The sequence below is a fragment of the Cavia porcellus genome, unplaced genomic scaffold, assembly GCF_034190915.1.
Source record: "Cavia porcellus strain 051 isolate PalLab524CR breed Dunkin Hartley unplaced genomic scaffold, mCavPor4.1 scaffold_17, whole genome shotgun sequence".
Taxonomy (NCBI): domain Eukaryota; kingdom Metazoa; phylum Chordata; class Mammalia; order Rodentia; family Caviidae; genus Cavia; species Cavia porcellus.
Window position 1 is genome coordinate 57860655 of NW_026947500.1, and position 15586 is coordinate 57876240.

The 15586-nt window shown below is 50.9% G+C and overlaps 3 protein-coding genes and 1 non-coding gene across 5 annotated transcripts; 2 read left to right on the forward strand and 2 right to left on the reverse strand.

Annotated features, from left to right (window-relative positions):
• Positions 1 to 127: 127 nt before the first annotated feature.
• Ints5 (integrator complex subunit 5) lies at positions 128 to 4572 on the reverse strand. The gene is made up of 2 exons (XM_003467920.5): positions 4437 to 4572; positions 128 to 3159 (listed from the first exon to the last, which is right to left on the reverse strand). Exons 1-2 carry the CDS (start codon positions 4520 to 4522, stop codon positions 219 to 221), a joined length of 3027 nt encoding a protein of 1008 aa, XP_003467968.1. The 5' UTR covers positions 4523 to 4572; the 3' UTR covers positions 128 to 218.
• A 5385-nt stretch (positions 4573 to 9957) lies between these two features.
• Positions 9958 to 11940, reverse strand: CUNH11orf98 (chromosome unknown C11orf98 homolog). 2 transcript variants are annotated; one of them, XM_013150522.3, is made up of 4 exons: positions 11481 to 11940; positions 11280 to 11404; positions 10517 to 10614; positions 9958 to 10437 (listed from the first exon to the last, which is right to left on the reverse strand). In XM_013150522.3, the coding sequence occupies exons 1-4, from the start codon at positions 11742 to 11744 to the stop codon at positions 10328 to 10330; spliced, it is 597 nt and encodes a 198-aa protein (XP_013005976.2). In that variant the 5' UTR covers positions 11745 to 11940; the 3' UTR covers positions 9958 to 10327. The 2 variants fall into 2 exon arrangements, with proteins under 2 accessions (XP_013005976.2, XP_063084349.1); XM_063228279.1 differs by lacking the exons at positions 9958 to 10437; positions 10517 to 10614 and adding an exon at positions 10985 to 11140.
• On the forward strand, positions 11738 to 11885 carry LOC111756256 (small nucleolar RNA SNORA57). The gene has a single exon (XR_002790734.1). It is a non-coding gene; the product is annotated as a small nucleolar RNA SNORA57 (small nucleolar RNA).
• A 106-nt stretch (positions 11941 to 12046) lies between the features above and the next one.
• Cskmt (citrate synthase lysine methyltransferase) lies at positions 12047 to 13020 on the forward strand. Its single transcript, XM_003467852.4, has 2 exons — positions 12047 to 12210; positions 12341 to 13020. Exons 1-2 carry the CDS (start codon positions 12147 to 12149, stop codon positions 12994 to 12996), a joined length of 720 nt encoding a protein of 239 aa, XP_003467900.2. The 5' UTR covers positions 12047 to 12146; the 3' UTR covers positions 12997 to 13020.
• Positions 13021 to 15586: the final 2566 nt, after the last annotated feature.

The window sequence follows — 15586 nt, forward strand, 5'->3', positions numbered from 1 at the left end:
AGTCCCGCCGCCGTGGGCCCCATTGGCCGAGCGCACAATGCCCGGAGGCGGAGCCTGAGTACATGGGCGGGGCATCGGAGCCCGCGTGGTCCGGCTCCGCCCGCTCTCAACACACCAGGGCTCGGGATTGTCTTAACTGGCAAATTTTATTTAGAAAATACGTCGGGGAGGGAAAACACGACAGTGCTCACCGGACCTGGCACGGACCCGACACCTTGCTAGGGAGCCTGGAAGCGGCCAGAGAAGAGGCCCAGGCGGTCAACGCTGCGGTGCAGCACGCTGTGCAGCACGGCCAGGTGCGCGCCACTGCCCTCCCTGGAGAAGTCACGCACGAAGCGGCCGCGCTCCGGCTGGAAAGCGAACTTTTGGGGCAGTGGCCCGTGCTCGCGCAGGAAGCCCCAGACACTAAGCAGCAGCAGCCGCACCTCGAAAGGGGCTAGGCGGCCGAACACCTCGTGCATGTTCCCCAGGGCCGGTGGCAAGAGGCTGCCCTCTGCCATGACAGATACCAGCGTACAGGATGCCTGCAGGTGCCAGGGGGAGCCGGCCGTGTCCGGGTGGCGCGAGGCTTCCCAGTGGCCGAGCAGCGCAGCCAGCAGTCCGCGTAGGAGTACGGAGCAGTAGCACAGCGCCGGAGGCGCAGCCGCCACCAGCTTCAACAGCTCAAACAGCAAGGGCTGCTCGCGGAACCGACGGCCAATGCGGAGGTCGCGCTCCACCGTTGCCCGGGCGTGCTCCTCCGGCGGCCAGGCCAGCTCGGCGCCAGCAGCGTCGGGACACACGCTCTCCACTAGTGTCACTGCCACCGCCTTGGCTGCCTCCGGACTTAGGGTGGGAGCCGCCCAGCAGCCCCCGCAGTCCACACCCCCTGCAGCCCTGCAGCAGTGCACCAGGAGGCAAAGGAGGCTCTGGGTGTTGTACATTACTTCCTGCTGGTCCCTAGCCTGGATGGACTTGGGGGGCTTCAGACCACGGCCAATGACTCCAGCGTGGAAAACGGACCAGATCCCTCCAGGCCCAGGCACAGCAGCGGTGTGCCGCCGGTTCGTGTCCAGCAGGGAGGGCAAAGTGAGAGGAGCCGAGTCAGGGGAAATAGACTCACCCTCTCCATCCACCTCCCCTCCAAACAGTTCTGCGTTGCCTCGATGCAAAGCTCCCTCCACCAGCAGCTGCAGGACTGCTTTAAGTCCAGCTGGGGAGGTCTGAGAAAGGCGAGTGAGAAGCTGGGAAGCAGAGGCCACTCCTGGAGGCCCATGCAGCCTCAGGGAGGCAAAAAACCGGTGCACCCCAGCCCTCACCAGTCCTAGGAGCTGCGAGGGGGACAAAGCTTCCACAGGAAAGGGACAGATGGCCAAGAGAGAGGCTGCAGCTCCAGCTACTTCCTCCTCAGGGTGAAGCAGGAGAGGAGCCAGGTCAGACAAATGGGCAGACGCAGACTCCCCAAAGCGGGCTCCGAGGGCTGCAGCGCCCTCACCTCCCTGCTGTTCCCACCCCACCAACAGTGCCAGGTTGCGCAAGAAGCGGGCTGTGAAAGGAGGCTGGAGAGTCCCTGCATGAACCCGAGCCAGGCAGCTCCGAAATGCCAGGGGCAGGAGGCCGGAGAGACTAACCACCAGCCCTGCGTACAGCTGTGTGGCCAAACTCAACTCCTCAGGGCTTCGGGCACGGCTCAGTAGGTGGCCCAAGGCCTCAGGTCCACAGCTGGGCCTGGTATAGACAGACAGCAGGCCCAGGAGCTGGTGCTGCCAGAGGAAGCGTTTTCGTTCTAGCCGCAGCGTCTCTCCACACAGTTCTCCAAGGTGGTTTCTTAGCGCATCTAGGAAAGGCACTGGGCGTGGGGGTGGGGATGGGCCCAGCACCCCATCACCAGGGGACCCTCCCCTGTGATGGACTAGTTTTTGCAGATGCAGCAGCAGCAGCTGGATCAGCCGGTCACAGGCCTCACGCACGGTATCTGGCACAGCCAGGCCCTGGGTGGTGATGACTGAGGCAGGCATGGCTGTGTCCACAAGGAACTGCAGCAGATGGTAGGCACCTGCCCCAGAGGCCTGGCTCACCAAGTGCACAGCCAGGTTCAGCATGTTGTCCAGTTCTTCCCGAGGGAAGCCTTGCAGGTGTTGCTGCAGCTGGCTCAACACGGCCGGGGGCTTGAGACAGTCCACGAGCTCACCAGAGACTGTGCCCAGAAGAGCAGGTGACATGACTGCCAACTGCAGGAGGAAGGGAACTGTGGCCTGAAGGGAAGGGTCCCCACTCCGGCACCCAGCGCCCCCTGCAAGGCTATCATGAAACATTTGAAGGAGCTCCCGACGGATGCTGTCTCCATGGCGGGAGGCCAAGTGCCCTAAGATGCCCACAACCGAGGCAATCTTAGGCACTCGTTTTTCACCAGGGATGCCAGGAGATCCTGGGAAAGAGTCTGCAGAGGGAGTCTGAGAAGAGCTTCCACTACCACCACCAGCTCCCCCTCCAGCCCCTCCGTGTACACAGAAGTCCTTAAGGCCACAGGAGAGCACGCGTGAGATGATGGTACCAGGAAAAGAAGAGCCAATATGCGCCACAACCCAGTCAAAATGTGGGGAATGCTGGACAGAGGTATCCAGCAAGGCATCCACACATGCATCTGGGCAGCTACCAATGAGAGCTGAGAGGCACTGCACATATATGTCCATGAGTGTGCGGGTGGCCCTGCACCCCATCCACAGCTGCAGTAGCTCATTGAGGGAGCCAGTAGCATGGGGCACCCGCTGATGCTGACCTGAGTAAGTGCTGCTCAGCTGTCCCATGAGGTCAATGGACCACGCACTAATCACAGGTGCCCAAGCCTTTGGGTTGGCCCGGATAAACTCAGACAGCACCTGCTGTACTTCCTGCACCACGTCCTCTAGACCAGGTCCCCCAGTAGGGACATGGGAGGGTGGAGGCGGACGAAGGTGAGGTGGCCCTGCCATAGGGCTTTCATCTAGGGCAGCTAGGTGGGCCCGGACACTCTCATCAAAAACACCTCTTAAGTGGTCAAGCACAGCAGCCCGAGCTGGTGGCAGAGACCGGAGTAGGAGAAGACCACAGCGAGCATGTTCCCGGGCTGAGAGCTGGTGGCCCAAGATGGGGTCTATGCCAGTCAGAAAAGCCTTGATCTCCTGGGACAGCTCCTGAGCACTATAAAAAAGCAAAAGAAGCACACTTAGCAAGTTATAATCACTCTGTGAGCTTTCTTTACATAGGGATAACAACTGTACCTACCTCATAAAGGTTTGTAAAGCACTTGTATATCACACATAATTCCCATTAGTCACTCAATAAATGCTTGCTATTCCGTTCAATTATAATCATATCAGTAATAAAATAAAAATAGGTAACTTGAGATGATCAGGTATTCGGTTTTGGTGCCCACACACCCAGCCTAGTTTGGTGGTTGCTTAAGAACTTTTTATGTATTATTTCAGCCCTCAAAACAGCTTTACAGAGACAAACACCAAGGTTAAGAAAAACTATGCTTTTTTTTAAAAGAGTAGGAATCATTTCTGTGAGCTTCAACACTGAAAATACTTCTATAAGGTGCCTCAAATATAGGAAGTGCTCAATAAACACTTGTTAAATTCAGCAGGGTATGATGGTGCACTCCTGCAATCCCAGCACTTTGGGAGGCTGAAACGGGAAGATCAAAAATTCTAGCTCAGCCTGGGTAGCTTGGCAATTTAGCCTATCTAGAGACGAGGGGAAAAAAAAAAGCTAGGAGGGTAGTTCAATCAGAGGGCTCTGGATTCAAGTCCCAGTACCACCAAAGAAATATATTTTGTGTATCTTTCAAAAACACTTTCCCAGCTTTATTGCACCCTCTCCTACACATAACACAGACACCTTAGGAATCTGTACTTTGCAAAAGGAAAATCATGAGTGGCTCATGAAGGGTTTCACCTCCCAACACCCGCTGCTTCCTCCACTGGACAGGTATCCTAACCACTCACCACTCACTACCTACTCAGCACCAGCAGTGTGCCGGAAACCGGGTCGACAGAGTAATGCCTTCCACTCAAGCCACCCCCCAAACCAAAAAAGCTTAGTTCCAGCGGCTCGGAAAGCGGTGTAGCGGTAAGAAGCGAACCCCTTCCTCGTTTAGCCTTTCTGTCAAGAGACCGCATCCCCGGGTGATGATGAGACTGGCTGCGCCGTTCCTCTCGGTTCTTCAAAATCGTTTAAAATACAAAAAGAGCCCGAGAGGAGGAGGCTCGCGGGGCAGTCAGGTTCCTAGGTCTGAGTTCCGGGCCTCCACGGACCCACTGCCTCAGTCCCTTGGATGTAGAGGGACGCGGCAGCTCTGGGTTTGGCCGGCGAAGCGGCGCGGAGTCTGGACGGGTCTGAGCCCAATCAGGCTCGGGGTCCTCCGGGAAGGCGGAGATCGGTTTGGGCTTGGCGGGACGCGGGGCTGTGGCTACCTGAGCGGCGCGGGGCCGTGGGTGGCCGGGGTGGGGGCGGGCGCGGGGGGCCCCGGGGCCCCGGGAGGGTCGCACAGTGCCGACATCCCGAGCCCGCCCGGAGCCCGAGGCGCGAGCTACGGGGCGCAGGCGACGCATGCGCAGACAGGAGACACGCCGGAAGCCGTGCCGAGCCTCTCTGCAAAATTGGTCCGGCCACACCTGTGACCCTAGCGCCTTGGTTCCGCGCAGGTCCGCCCTTTAAGCTCTACACTAATAGTCCGCGCGCAGACTGGCAAGTTCGCTCACCATAGGCCATACTTGATTGCCTGGCGCCGGAAACACAAATACACAGCTCGCGTGCACAGCTCGTTTTAAGAAACAAAGCGGGACTGGAAATTTAGCTCAGTGGCACAAGCGCTTGCCTGGCAAGTGAGAGGGGTCGTGAGTTCGATCCCCAGTACTAAAAAAACCCCCCAAAACACCAAAAGCGAAGCTCTCGCCAGACGTGGCGCACTTCTGTAATTCCAGTATTCAGGAGGCTGATGCAGAAAGAGCGTTGCGAGTTCGAGACCAGCCGGGGCTACAAAGTGAGCCCAAGTCTGACCTGAACTGCAAACCGAGACCCTGTCTCAAAAAAGAGAGAAAGAGAGAGAAAGAGAGAAAGAAAGAAAGGGTTAGGATTAGGGCCTTGCCCCCCGCCGCCAAAAACATGAAGCCCCAGGCTGTGGAGGCAACTCAGCTGGACAGCGCTGCTAGCATGCACAAGATCGGTTCACGCGTGGCAACAAAAAAACAGGCCAACGAGCAAAGATCCTGTAAAAAGCAATTGAGAAAGCAGAAAAAAGAAAGAAAAGAAAAAAAATTTCTAAATGTTAAAAAGAAAGAGATGAAAAAACAAAACAATAAGGAGAAAAATCGTGCCGGAGGTGAGGCACTGTCTCCAAAGTAAAATAAAATAGGAGTCAAGGGTTTAGCTCAGTGGTGTAAAGCGCCTGCCTGGCAAGAGCAAGGTTGTGAGTTCAATCTCCCCCCCCCCCAAAAAAAGCAAAATAAAATCAAGCTGGTCTCCTAACAAGGAAAGCAAAACAAATATGGGAGGGACCCAACTTGTGTAGCTGCTGGGGGCTTGGAGGCAGGGTCCAGCTGGAGTGGGGAAGGCATCTGCTTTCACAAAGCAGTTGAGGAAGGCCAGGTCCAGTTCCATTCTTTTCTCTGACTTACTCCCTTCCTTCCTCTCTTTTTCTTTTCCTTTTCCTTTCCTTCTCCCAGGCCTGGTTTATAGCTCAGTTTGAGTCCTCATAATTCAGGTGATTTGGTCCCCAGAGGAAGAACCCTCATCGCTCAAAGGACGGTCTCAATCTTGTGAGGCTTGCTGCAATCCAGGGACCCTAGATTCAGGACAATGAGGAGCCACACACACACACACACTTGTGTCCCTTGAGTCCCAAAGAGTGATGAGACACTTCTTCCGTGACTGACCTGCCTCTGTCACCCAGAGTCTCACACAGTAAAGGTCAATTTTTATTTATTTTATTTTTTTTAAGACAGAGTCTATAAAGTTCAGGCTGGCCTTGTGTTTGTTCACTATGTAGCCTCCAGGATGGCCTCGAACTCACAGTGATCCTCCTGCTGCTGCCTCACATGTATTTGGTATGTACCACCATGCCCGGTTTTGTGCTGTTTTAGTTACCTATTCAGCATTTGTAGGTCCAAATAGTTTTAGCAAAAACTTTGTTTACTTGGTGGAAAGGGACATGGTTTTTGTTTGTTTGGTTAGTTTAGTTTTGTTTTGTTTTGTTTTGTTTTTTTTTTTTTGAGCCAGGATTTTACTGTGTAGTTCTAATTGGCTTTGAACTCATGGTGATCCTCCTGCCTCAGGCTCATAAATGCTGGGATTACAGGTATATGCCACCACCCCTGGTTCCAGCAGAAACCACTTTTTTTTTTTTTGGTACTGGGGATCGAACTCATGAGTGCACACTTGCAAAACAGGCGCTTATGCCACTGAGCTAAATCCCCAGAAACTACTTTTTTTTTTTTTTTTGTCTTTTCTTTGAGACAGGGTCTCGATATGCAGTTCAGACTGGCCTTGAGCTCACTTTGTAGCCCAGGCTGGTCTCCAACTCGCAAAGATCCTCCCACCTCAGCTTCCCAAATTCTGGGATACAGGTGTGAGCCATCACACCTGGCTTTTTCCCAGAAACTACATTTTTTTTTTTGTCTTTTTCCTTTTTATCAGCCCTCAGAAACCACTTTTAAAGAAACCACTTTTTAATCCCTCTCTACTTCAGAAGAAAACATAAATTGTGCTTTTGATGTGTAACAGGTTTCGAGCCCAGGAGTCTGTCTGTCCTCTATCCTGTGACTGGATCATGTTTCTTCAGCAAGTTTTGTGTTAACCAGAGGGAAATGTGCCAGATGGTCTGTGCATGAGGTTTTGGGGGGGGGGGTGTTGGTACCAGGGATCAAACTTACGATCTTGTGCTTGCCAGGGAGGCGTTTGTGCAGCTAAGCTAAATCCCCAGATAAATACGGTGGTTTTTTTTTTTGTTTTTTTTTTTTTGTTGTTTTTTTTTGAGACTGGGTCTCTTTATGCAGTTCAGGCTGGCCTTGAGCTCACTTTGTAGCCTAGGCTGGTCTTGAACTCACAACAATCCTCCTGCCTCAGCCTCCCAAGTAGTGGGATTACAGGCATGAGCCACCACATCCAGCTCTAAATATTTTTTTTAAACATGTTTTTATTTACGTATTTATTTTTGAGACAGGGCCTATGTAGCCTAGGTTGCTCTTCAACACAAGGTGATCCTGCCTCAATTTCCTTAGTTCAGGAATTACAGATGTGTACCACCCCACCTGGCTGAATATGCCCCCCTTTTTAAAATATGCTTCTAAGAGACAGTACTCAAAGGGCTAAAATAAGAGACTAATTTATTACTGTGCTTTATGACTCTTTATTTGTTCCTAAATGTTAGATGTTTAGTCGCAAAGTGTTCCTACAGCCTACTTGTAAGCACTATCTTAATTCTAGGGGGTTAGGGGCTCGGGATTTAGCTCAGCGGCATAAGCACCTGCCTTGCAAGCAGGCAGTCATGAGTTCAATCCCCAGTACCGATAAAAAGGAAAAAGACTGAAAAAAAAAAAATTTTAGGGGGTTAAACACCAGACACAACTTCTAGCTTCTTGTCAATGAATGTACATGTAGTCCTGGCCACTCTGCAGGCTGAGGCAGGAGGATTACTTCAGTCTGGTCTACACTGAGAGACCTGGTTAGCCTCCAACTGTCACTTTTTCTACCTCAGTCTCCCCAGTGTTGGGGTTACAGATTAGGCTTACAGCATCACCAGTCTTAGGTAACTTTTGTTTTCAATACTAAAGATTGAACCCAGAGCCTTTCTAATGGACTCCAGTTCTAGCCTCCACTTTTTGAGACAGCATCTCACTAAATTATGCCAGGCTGGCTCAAATTTGTGATACTCCTGTTTCAGCCTCTGAGTGTTGGATGGTGGATATCTGAGCCACACCTGGTCATGATCTTACTTTCATGCATAAACTTCATATTTTGGGGTTTTGTTTTTTTTTTTGTCTTTGTCTTTTTCTTTTTTATCCGTACCGGGGATCGAACTCACGACTGCCTGCTTGCAAGGCAGGTGCTTATGCCGCTGAGATAAATCCCCAGCCCCCAAACTTCGTATTTTGAAGTTAGAAAGACTTGGGTGCTTGTCAATATTAGCACTATAACCCTGGGCTATGGGCCTAGGACCTGGATGCCTAGAGACAGGGTCCTCATCTCTATTTTTAAATTTTGTTTTTTTGTTGCTTTTGCAACAGGATCTTGCTATGCAGCCCAGGCTGGCCTTGAACTCAGTGATCCTTCTGCCTCAGCCTCCCTAGTGCTGGGACCACAGGTGTGTACCACCACACCCAGCTTTCATCTGCAAAATCAGCAGGAAATCTCCATCTCACAGACTGTGAGGGACACTAGAAATGATTTACTGTAAAGGGCTTGGAAACCCTCTTTGAAGGACCTCAACCACAAGCAGTGTTTTGAAGGAGACTAGAGCTAGCCTGTATGGAGCTGAGTCTATCATTTCCTAGCTTTTTTCTGTGGACAAGGTTTTCTGAATCTTGTCTCTGCATCTGTGCAATGGATCTCAGGATGAGTACTATCTGCTTTAGCATGTGGTTGTGAGACAAGCAAGTAATATACCCAAAGCCAGAAAGCAGCATTTGGGGCACAGCTTAGCTTGCAGACAGAAGTTGTCTAATGTGGCTGCCTAATTGGAAAGGTGAGAGACCCTACTTATGTCTACATAAGCAGAGTTTCTACAGATGTCTGTGGCAGTAGATGTTTTTTAGATGGGAAGCGTGGGTGAGGAAGATGGTGGTGGCTTGAGTTTATAAGCCAGGCACTCAAGAGGCTATGGATTGATAGTTGAGTTTAAGATCAGCCTGGGCTACAGTGAGACCCTGTCTCACAAATTTTTTTTTTTTGTCTTTTTCATTTTTATCGGTACCAGGGATAAAACTCACGACTGCCTGCTTGCAAGACAGGCCCTTATGCCACTGAGCTAAATCCCCAGCCCCACAAAAAATTTTAAAAAGAGCTAAAGATGTAACTCAGTGGCCTGCCATGGTGGCCCATGCCTCTAACCCCAGCACTCAGGAGGCTGAGGCTGCAAGATCATTGCAAGTTTGAAACCAGCCTGGGCTACAAAGTGAGTGCATCGCCAGCCTGAACTACATAACTAGACCCTCTCTCGAAAAGAAAAAAATGTAACCCAGTATAAAGACCCTGGGTTAAATCCCCACAATCAAAAAATATGAGTCGGGCTGGAGGTTTAGCTCAGCGGCATAAGCGCCTGTCTTGCAAGCAGGCAGTCGTGAGTTCAATCCCTGGTACCGATAAAAACGAAAAAGACAAAAAAAAAAAAAAAAAAAGAAAACAAAAAATATGAGTCATCAGTTGGTTCCCCAGTACAAAAAAAAACAAAAAAAAATTCAGATAGGGTCTCCATATGTGGCTGGGTTTGAACTGCTTAGCACATGCTAGCCTCAAACTTATGGTAATCCTCCTGCCTCAGTCTCCCACATGGTACGGTTATACAGGAGTTCACTGCCATGCCCAGCTCAAAAAGTTCTGAAAGTTAAAAAAAAGAAATTATGAAAGTTAAAAGTATAGGGGCTCAGTGGTAGAGTGCCTGGCTAGCATGCTTGAGGTCCTAGTGGCCACCAGGGTAAAAAAAGCTTAGTATTTATTTTACTCAAAATGTAACACAGCAAAGACAAACAGGAGGTAAGATAACCCATCCTGGTTATACAGCTGCAATACAGGACTGATCTGTACAAGGCAAAGCTTCCCTACAATAATCTGTACTTTTGCTGAACATAAAATTTAAAGAGTCACTCACTGGGAGACCAGGGAGGCTGGCTCCTTGCTGCCTCTTGCCAAGCAGGCTTCCTGGGTCTGGATTCTTCACCCATCCTGACTCTTCATATCCCTCCCTACTACTGCATTTTAACCACACACGAGTCACAGCTGTTGGGTTTATTTCATTTATTTTTTTTTCACTTATTTATTTTTGAAACAGGACCTCCCTATGTAGTTCAGGCTAACCTTGAATTCCACACAATTTCTCTGCATCAGCCTGCCAAGTGCTGGGATGACAGATGTGCCAACCATAGCTGGCTCTTAGGCTTCATTACAAATGGAGGCAACTGCTCCACAGGTCCCTCTGCCATCTTGCTTCTATGCCCTCTTCCACATCTCTGCCAGCAGCAGAGTCCACCAGCCGCTATGGAGGGAGACTATGGAAGAGTGAAGGAGGAAATGCTGTCTCCAAAGTCATCTCAAACACTCATCCAACCTTCCATTTGCAGGTGAAAATGTTCTACTGGAAGAAGTGAAAACTTCAGCTCCCATCCTCCAGATCCAACATGTCAACATCCTGGGGAGCTGTCATTTTCTTCTGTTGCTTGGCCTGTGGCTCTCTGGTCCTGGCTGGCTTTGAGGGGGCTTCCACTGAGCAGAGCAGAAAGAGGAGGTGTTGAAGAACCCAATCCCCAGGATGCCCCATCCCTGCATCTCAGAGGAACCTCACCTTCCATGGCTGCCTTCTCCTTCTGGGCTAGCCGGATCTGCTGCAGGAGCTTCCTGCGCTTCTTCCCCGACAGGGTGATGTTGGCCCGCGCACTGGACCTGAAAAGCAGGAGGAGCAACCTTAACTCACACGGGTCACCAAGTGATAATGGCTGCTCCCGGGCCACAGGCTTTGGTTCAAATCCCTACAGTCACAACAGTGTGGGTCCTCAAGCTGTGGGGTGACTCTTAAGCCTAAGGCGTTCAGCCAGGACCTTAAGGACAGGGAAGGCTTAATTCAAGGCGTCAAGGATTAAAGTACTTAACACTAAACGTTACAGTTTCTTATGTAGTTAACACCTCTGATGTTTACAGGAAGCCAAGTAAAGGACGTAAAAGTAATTAATGGGCTTAATCGGCGGACACACAGGGGTCTTGAAACCTGAATGAAAAATCCTACGTACACCTTTGAGAAAATTCACCAAGCACATACTTTTACTTGTGTATTTCGTAAGTAAGTCTTCTTATAAAACTACAAATAAAATCGGGTGAGGTGGGGAACTCCTGTAGGTCACCGCACTGTGGCAGGCAGAAACAAGCCCTCAAGTTCGAGTCCCGCCTTAGCATCGTGTTGACTTGAGGGGTCCTGTATCAAAATTAAAAATAAACGGGCTAGGAATGCAGCTCTGTACAAAAGTTCAACGCCAACACCAGAAAAAAGATCCAAGGGCATGAACCGACGTGGTGTGTGGACCAGGTAGCCCCTGGGTTCGGCTCGGACTCACGCGCGCTTCCGTAGATGGTGCCGCGTGGTCAGCCCCGCGTCCACCACGGCCCCGACCACCCTGCGCCGCAGCCGCCGCGCCCGGCCCAGCAACCGCCGGCGCTTGAACAGCTTCCTCTTCAACTCCTGCGGGGAAAGAGACAAGGCGAGTAAGCGCAGGGGCTACTGGCCGGAAGCCTGGCCCCTGAGACCCCATAGTCACCGTGCGCGGCCGGTTGATCTTCCCGCCCGGAGCCATAACCTCTCTGACTCTCAGGACGCCGTTCTTCCGCTCCCTACCGACCTGCCCTTCCGGTCTGGTTGTACGCAGGTCCCGCCCCCGGCCCCTGCAGACCAATCGCCGCTCGGGGCGGATATATAAGGCAAACCGGAGGGTCTTGTTTCCTTTCTGACTGCAATGTCCACCAGGTAAGATGAGATCTACTGGTGGCTGGGGGTGGGGGGGTTTCCAGATGAGACCCTCCATTTCTTGGCGGAGACCGGGCGTGCAGTCCCGTTCCCCGTTATGTACGGAGGCAAAAGAAGGGGCTCCGGCTCCCTCGGCGTCATGTCTTCGGTGCCGGCGGCGTCCCGTCTGCCGGTTCTATCCTCTGGCGCTGCGACAGACTCAAGAGCGAGGCCCAGGGCCCGGGCGCTCACTCCCTTTTTTCTTGGTTTCAGGTCTGCGGGCACCGGCCTCCGAGGTGGATCTGTTGAATTTCCCTTTATTTGACATTGCAACCAATAAAGACTGTTGGTGCCAAAGCCTGGGTCGGCGTTTTTATTTCCGAGGTGGTGGGATTCAGGGAACCACACGCGGTTCTCTGCGGCGTGGAATTTGCATACTTCAGAAGTCTGGCCCTGCGGCGTGCTACCTCGGGAATCTCCTATGGCTGCGCTGCGCTGGACGCTGCGGGTGTCGCCCATGCTGGCCCGGGCGCGCACCTCGCCGGGTAGGGAGCGAGACAAAGTGGGCAGCAGGGCGGGATCCTCAGCAATCTCGGGACCGTAATCCTCTGAAACCTTTGCAGTTTTGGGACAAAACTCGCACCAGTGACTTCTGTCCTCCACCCGTGTCCACAGGCTCCCTGGCTACTACCTGCTTGGCAGACCGCTACCTCTGGGACCGGTTCCATGCCCAGCCACGTCCGGGCAGTGTCCCCACCTTCGACTGGTTCTTTGGATATGAGGAAGTCCAGGGCCTCCTCCTTCCGCTCCTGAAGGAAGGCCCGGTTTCCTGTCCACCCAGAGTCCTGGACGTGGGATGTGGGACCTCAGGCCTGTGCACAAGCCTCTACACCCAGTCGCCATACCCAGTGGACGTGCTAGGTGTTGATTTCTCTCCTGTGGCAGTGGCCCACATGAACCGTCTCCTGGAGGGCAGCCAAGGCCAGATACCCCTGTCCCCAGGACACCCTGCTTCCCACCTCTGCTTCAGGCAAGCTGACGCCCAGAACCTGGGACCTGTAGCTCCCTCAGGCTCTTTCCAGCTTCTGCTGGACAAGGGCACCTGGGACGCTGTGGCCCGGGGTGGGTTGCCTGGGGCTCGCCGGATGCTGTCAGAGTGCCTTAGGGTCCTGAGTAAGCAGGGGACCCTCATCCAGTTCTCTGATGAGGATCCAGATGTGAGGTTGCCTTTCTTGGAGCAAATGTGCTGTGGCCAAACTGTGACCATGCAGGAGTTAGGACCTTTTGGGGGCATCACCTACTTCGCTTACTTGGTTAAATGTGCTCATTAAAGATGCGGAAGAGGGTTGGAGACAGCTTTGCTTTGCAGTATGGATGACTAGAAAGAGAATCTAGGTCTTGGTGTTCTCTTTCTGTAAAGTGAGAATGATACCTGGACTGCATATATTCACCTGAGATGGTCAGTGGTGTGAGTGAAGGAGACTAGATAGAAGGTTGGTTCCCCCATTTGACCCAGAAGTCTCAGAAGACCAACAGAGGAATTCATCTTACTTAGCCCATGGCCTGGTCTGTGAGCCTTGAGTGTAGGGGATGGCTTGGAGTCTGGTTGGATAGAAGGCTCAGTTGGCTGTGAAATGTTGCAGAGAACAGTACTTGCCTCCAAGGCTATTGGGAGACAGATGGGAATGCTCCACAAGTCAACACAACAACCTGGTGCTGGGTCCCAAAGAGAACAGGGTTTGGAGGTCTAGTACTGTCCTCAGGAATCCAGGAGACACCTTGCTCTTCCCACTCCTGTCCCCAACGGAGTCCAGGGTTAAACATTTTCAAGGGAGATCTAAGGTCCTCTGGGCTCTAAGCCCATCCTGGGGAAGTAAAGAACCCAGTTAAGATTAAAAAACTTTTAACACTTTCTAAAGTTTTGAAAACAATTTGTGTAAACCAGGCATAGTACAGTGCCAGGACTGTAATCCCAGTCCTAGGAGCCTGAGGCAGGAGTCCAACCTAAACAACTTTTTTTTAATTTATAATGTAGCACTGTATCAAAAAGGCTAGGGATGCAGCTCAATGAGAAGGTCATGAAATCAATACCCAGTACTACCAAAAAAAAAAAAAGTATGGTGGTACACACCTATAATCCCAGCATTTAGGAGGCTAAGGCTGGAGGATTTTTGCTAGTTCAAAACCACCCTGGGCTACAAAGTGAGCCCAGGTTCAGCCTAAATTGCATAGTGAGACCCTGTCTCAAAAAGGAAAAAAAAATTTTAAGTGTGTGGGTCAGGGATGTAGTTCAGTGCTAGAGCTCTTGTCTGACATGCACAAGGCCCTGGATTCAATCCCCAACACCACTAAAAGAAAAAAAGCCAGATGTGGAATGCACCTGTAATCCTAGTGTCCCATAGGCAGAGGCAGGTTTGCCATGAGTTCAAGACGACCTAGTTCAGGACCAGGGATTTAGCTGTTGTGTAAAGTGCCTCCCTGGCAAGAACAAGGTTATGAGTTTGATCTCTGATACCACAAAATAAAACAAAGATTACCTAGTTCAAAGACTACCCTGAACTACATAGTGAGAGCCTGTTTAAAAAAAAAGTGTTCTGGGCTATGGCCTAGTGGTAAAGTGTGCCCTTGCGAGCCCTAGACACTCAGCTTGATGACCAGCATTAAAAAAAAAAAAAAAAAAAAAAAAATCTAAAAAAAGAGCCTAGATTGGATGGGCATGGTGGTACATGATTGTCATTTTAAACTTGAGAAACATGAGTTCAAAGCCAACCTGGGGTACATAGCAAGACCCTGTCTCAAAAAAGCAAACAATAAAGGAAGTCTAGATTCATAGGCTCAGTTTCCTCATTTAGAAAGAAAAAATGTGTCTCTAGAGGCTGAGATAGGATGATTGTAGATTTGACCCCACCTGGGCAGTTATGGACACCTGGGCTATAGCTCAGTAGCACAGCACTATAGTTGGATGTAGATAACTTAATCAGTCCTTTACCCAGAACAAGCAGTGTATATATGTATAAATACTGATTAAAATATTAATACTTACTAAAGGTGTCACAAGCCTGGGCATGGTGGTGCATGCCTGTAATCCCAGCACTTGGGACGCTGAGATAGAAGGATCACTAAAAATTCAAGGCCAGCCTGAACTACAAAGTGAGTTTGAAGCCAGCCTGAACTGCATAGTGAAACCCTGTCTCAAAAAGACTTAAAAAAAAAAAAAAGCATCACACATTCTGACACCAGAACTGCCCCCTAATAAAGTCTATCAACTTCAGCCACATTGGCTTTCTCCGCCATGAGCTGCTATTTGTACCTGGTAAGTGTGCCCTCCACCATCTGCTCTCCCTCTGGTCCTGGAAGGTTTTAGTTTTCTCTTCCTCACCACCTATGCAGCAGCAGCAGCTTTTCCTGGGGTCAATGGAAATGCCTGCTATCTTCATCAGTCTCCAAGACCTCCACCACAGATGGGGCTTTTGTGAGACCACCTAAGCAAAGACAGCAGAGAGTTGACATAGCCTGATAAGCTTGTCAGTACTAACCTACACATCCTGGTGACCCTCAGACCTTTATTCCTTTGTCTTTGTCAACCTAGGACTTCCTGGCTATGAAGAGCCAGGCCCAAGCCTCTCCAGGTTGTTTCCTGGCACAAGAGCCACCATGGTGCTAGCTCATAGTGCAAGCACCAGGCCCAGCCAGTACACCATGTCAACTGCTCCTTTAATCTTTGTCCCTTAAGCATGGAAAGGGTAATGTGCTAGATTATGGACCTTACAAGGGTGAGAAGTTCCAGAGGTAGGAAAGGAGCTTTGTTTTTGTTTACTCTCTTGGGACACAGAGAAGACAAGCAAAGACACTGGGATTAGAGCCCTGAGTGAAGACAATGGATTTGAGATTCTCTCTTTGCTTACTGGTTTTCCCAAGCCA

Excerpts from the sequence above, each read along its gene's own strand:
- CUNH11orf98 (XM_013150522.3), bottom strand. The coding sequence starts at position 11,744 with ATGGAGGGTCTCATCTGGAAACCCCCCCACCCCCAGCCACCAGTAGAT. Across the intron at positions 10,615-11,279 it reads CACCATCTACGGAAGCGCGC|GTCCAGTGCGCGGGCCAACA; the intron begins GTGAGTCCGAGC and ends CCTGCTTTTCAG. Across the intron at positions 10,438-10,516 it reads GGAGAAGGCAGCCATGGAAG|TGGAAGCCCCCTCAAAGCCA; the intron begins GTGAGGTTCCTC and ends TGCTCTGCTCAG.
- Cskmt (XM_003467852.4), top strand. The coding sequence starts at position 12,147 with ATGGCTGCGCTGCGCTGGACGCTGCGGGTGTCGCCCATGCTGGCCCGG. Across the intron at positions 12,211-12,340 it reads CCGGGCGCGCACCTCGCCGG|GCTCCCTGGCTACTACCTGC; the intron begins GTAGGGAGCGAG and ends CCGTGTCCACAG.
- Ints5 (XM_003467920.5), bottom strand. The coding sequence starts at position 4,522 with ATGTCGGCACTGTGCGACCCTCCCGGGGCCCCGGGGCCCCCCGCGCCC. Across the intron at positions 3,160-4,436 it reads CACGGCCCCGCGCCGCTCAG|TGCTCAGGAGCTGTCCCAGG; the intron begins GTAGCCACAGCC and ends GCTTTTTTATAG.